Consider the following 3929-nt stretch of genomic DNA (forward strand, 5'->3'; position numbering starts at 1 on the left):
ATACATTTTGGATTGGATAAATAAGCAGACATCAAATCGCTCGACGCAGTCAGAGTGTCAAATAATGTATGCTCAATATATATTGGAGCACACGCTTGACATTCAAGGTGCCTGTACCTGATTCTGCTAGTGTGACTGGACATTTGTGTGCCTCGAAAGTGTTGCCAACTATTTTGGAACACTACAGAAACCCCAATCTGCGCACCGGTACAAGAAGCAGCAAAGTATTCAAACTTTGCCACATCCTCTATTCAGGACCGATTTAACTCCCCATGATGTTTAAATAAATTCCGATATCAAAGGTTCGGTAAGCGCCAAAGGATTTGAATGCCGCCGTGCGGGTAGAAGTGTAGCTTTCCATTGTTTGAACAATATACTAAAACGTATATACAAAATGGCATTTAATAATTGGATGAAGAGACCGAACGTATGGGTAGAAGTGCATGCGGAGTATTTCTGGTGGATACACTGGCGTACCGTTCCTTAAAAGAGAGCTTTATAGCACAACTTAATAATATTCAGAACTTTTAAATAGCTCTATATTCAGATTTATCTGGCTATTTGTATTGCTTCATTTTCGTATCCAGGCACTACATGTACGCTTATCGGTAACTGTAGTACATTTATTTATTTATTTATTGTAGCTCATACTTTATTCCGATCATAACAAGAGCAGCAAAACTACATCGATTTACCAACGAAACTCGAAAACGGCGTATTACCAAAGCACTGTATTTTACAGATAAATAGTTGCGTCTAAATAAGGTTTACAAACATACTCCCCCCTCCGACCTTTCACCAGGTAACCGTTGACCACACCATTATCATGTATTTTCCCCAGTTGAGTTTCATTGTATGGGATAAAATAAATTAAACAGATTTTTGACATTTTGTAAAGTCTGTAGCGTTTTGTTCGTGTGTGTGTTGGAGAGAGAGGTGCATGTATAGCAAAGAAACAAGTTGATATGATAACTAATAACAAACATCTGAAGCTATAATTGCATATATTCATTAAATTGCAAAATGTATATAAAATAATGTGAATATACGATGAATTAAGTTATTCATCAAGTGCTCACTTGAGCTTGAACTGGTACTAGAAGCAAACACATTTTTCATATTATGTATTTAACAAAGAATATGTATTGCTTATAAAATATTTATACCAGGGTGGAACGCGAACGGACCTTATAGAAGTAAACGAAAGTTCTGAGAGTCGGAACCCAGATGAGGGCTCCAGGGGCCTCGCCGCAAGAATCTGAAACATTTTACAGCATATGTGTCAAACTCAAGGCCCGCGGGCCACATCAGGCCCGGCGTACAATTATATACGGCCCGAGAGAGAATTTTAGGCTATGGTGTTTCCCAATGCACACTTTGCTGAAAAACTTAGCTTACTTCGAGCCGAGTTCGCACGGCGCTTTAGTGACTTTGAAGCACAGAAAAGTAATTTCGAGCTGTTTCGTAACCCATTTGCCATTGACGTGGAAACTGCACCTGTAAATTTGCAGATGGAGCTAATAGAGCTGCAATGTAATGGGACACTAAAGGCAAAGTACGACACTGTGGGGCCTGCACAGTTCACTCGTTTCATTCCTGAAGAGATGCCCCAGCTTCGTCTACATGCGGCTCGAACCTTGAGCATGTTTGGTAGCACATATCTGTGTGAGCAGCTGTTTTCTGTGATGAAGATTAACAAAACATCACACAGGAGTCGTCTCACTGATGAACACTTGCAGTCCATCATGAGAATCTCAATGACACAGAACATTACTCCCAACATAAACGAACTTGTAGCCAAGAAAAGATGCCAAACATCCAGCTCTGACAAACTGGCATAAGAGCGAAAATGGGTATGCCAATGATTTTTTATTATTTAAACTTTTTTTCTGTTTTGATTTATATTAATGTTTAAAAAAGGTTTAATTTTCCGCTTATTGAATGTTTATCCTGTTCGGCCCGCAATCTTACGTGTGATTTGAATTTTGGCCCGCTGAGCGATTGAGTTTGACACCCCTGTTTTACAGGTTTCAAGGACATTCTCTAAAACATGCAACGATAAAAGGAAAAGAAAAATACTCTTGGAAGTATTCCCCAATGTTCCTCCGAGCTCCTTTTCAAAGGGAGGTGGTGGAAGGGTGGTGGTAGCTTTTTTCTATTTCGAGATTAAAGGAGGAACAGACTAAACATATTCAAGAGAAACATCATGGTCTTTTTATTTTCATGACAATGTTTTTAATCTGAGATACACTTTTAAAACGACGTAAGAAGTATATATTGCAACAAGTATCCCAAAACTTCCGGTGGGACTCTAAGATACCTCTAAACAAACGATCATTAAAAACATTTATAACAACTGTTATAAATAACTATGCTAAATGTTTTCCATGTCTCAATAAGCGCACAACTATAATACAACAATAAGCTTCTATTTTTATCTATTTTTTATTGTACAATTAATTCCGTTGATAGATTGTTATATAATGCATGATACTTGACAACCAGTTTATGGGAAGCATTCAGACATATTTCAAAGATGTCACATAAACATAATTGGAACGTTTGTAGACTACTGATTTGACATTTATTACTGTCGATATGCAGTGCGTTGGTCTTAAATTAACAGACAAAGTAAATACTTTGTTTTGAAAATATTAAAATATATGTATCAAAATATCTGGTTACCTCCAACTAGCTCTGTTTAAGTGATTCATTTTTGGAACTGAATGTAAAAGTTTCGCTGATATGCAGTTACCAATGTAAAAACTTATGTATGCGGATCGTAGAAACCATATACGTTCTACTGAGCACTGATCATGCACATATCTTATAAAAGCGGAATTGGAGTATTTTCAAAACCTAACTAAATAAGTTAAAATATATAGGATTACAGAAGCAATAGTTTCGCACATAAGTAAATTCTCAATGAATATTCAAATTTTGATTTGCGCGATCGTAAGATATGCCAAATTTTCTGTTTCCATGTAATCTTTAAACACGTTAAGGAAAATTCTTGTCTATTATAAAGTATACGTCTACAACGATTTTTGATTTATGAGAATAACTCTGTTGCGTGTTAAAATCATGTAATGTCTTAATTATTAGATATAGATCAGTTTATTCGTAGCTAATTGTAGATCATTATATACATGCAAACTAACAATGAACACTAAGGAACTCGTATTTCGTTTCTTCATTTTTTCATACGGTCAGTATACAGCATTCAATACGATAGCCTATTAATAAGTTATTCAAGCATAGCCTAATATCCGGTAAACAAAAATGAAACTGATTGTCGCATGCGTACCACTTGAAACGTTTACAAATAGTTCCAACCTTTGCACAAACCGGCTATTTGAAAACTAAAATTGACACCAATAAGACGTGCATATGAAGCTTTAATTTAAATATTTTTAAATATAATTGCAAGTGTAAAGTGTTTCTGTTTCTTACCACCTGTTGCATGATATTCTCAGAGCAGCATTTGTCGCAAATTTCTGTATACTTCTGTTCCAAAAGTGGCCTTCTATTATTCATAGCTTTGCGTGATCAAAGTGATTCACTGACATGCGCTTCCTTTGTAGATGACCATAATAGTAACTAACTATCATGGCAATCTATCAGACCCTGTGGTGAAAACTATGCTGGAAAGATTGTTCTCCACACGGAGGATAGAAACGTCGGACGCACTGACGTACATGAGGATTCCTATATGACCCCGCCCAAAAATGGGACGGTTTAAGACTATAATTATGTTTATAATTACCATCATACTTCTATATATCTAACTGTTTATACTTACCTAATATACAGGGCATATGATGATTGTTCATCGGGTTTTGAAAATAATACATTTCTGAAGAAAAACATGATCATTACTCTTTACAAAACCATTTCATGAAAATTATTCGACTTTTCAATGCATGATG

At 35.9% G+C, this 3929-nt stretch overlaps 1 protein-coding gene across 1 annotated transcript; it reads left to right on the top strand.

The window, feature by feature from the left end:
* Positions 1-1355: 1355 nt before the first annotated feature.
* Positions 1356-3716, top strand: LOC149794452 (general transcription factor II-I repeat domain-containing protein 2-like). The gene is made up of 2 exons (XM_089969114.1): positions 1356-1793; positions 3585-3716. Exons 1-2 carry the CDS (start codon positions 1356-1358, stop codon positions 3714-3716), a joined length of 570 nt encoding a protein of 189 aa, XP_089825240.1.
* Positions 3717-3929: the final 213 nt, after the last annotated feature.

Source organism: Sinohyriopsis cumingii, chromosome 8 (assembly GCF_028554795.1).
Source record: "Sinohyriopsis cumingii isolate HCF-2022 chromosome 8, ASM2855479v2, whole genome shotgun sequence".
Classification (NCBI taxonomy): domain Eukaryota; kingdom Metazoa; phylum Mollusca; class Bivalvia; order Unionida; family Unionidae; genus Sinohyriopsis; species Sinohyriopsis cumingii.

Bases quoted from the DNA above. Each gene is read 5' to 3' on its own strand.
- LOC149794452 (XM_089969114.1), top strand. From the start codon at position 1,356: ATGGTGTTTCCCAATGCACACTTTGCTGAAAAACTTAGCTTACTTCGA. The intron at 1,794-3,584 runs GTAGCCAAGAAA...CTTCCTTTGTAG, and splicing joins CTCCCAACATAAACGAACTT to ATGACCATAATAGTAACTAA.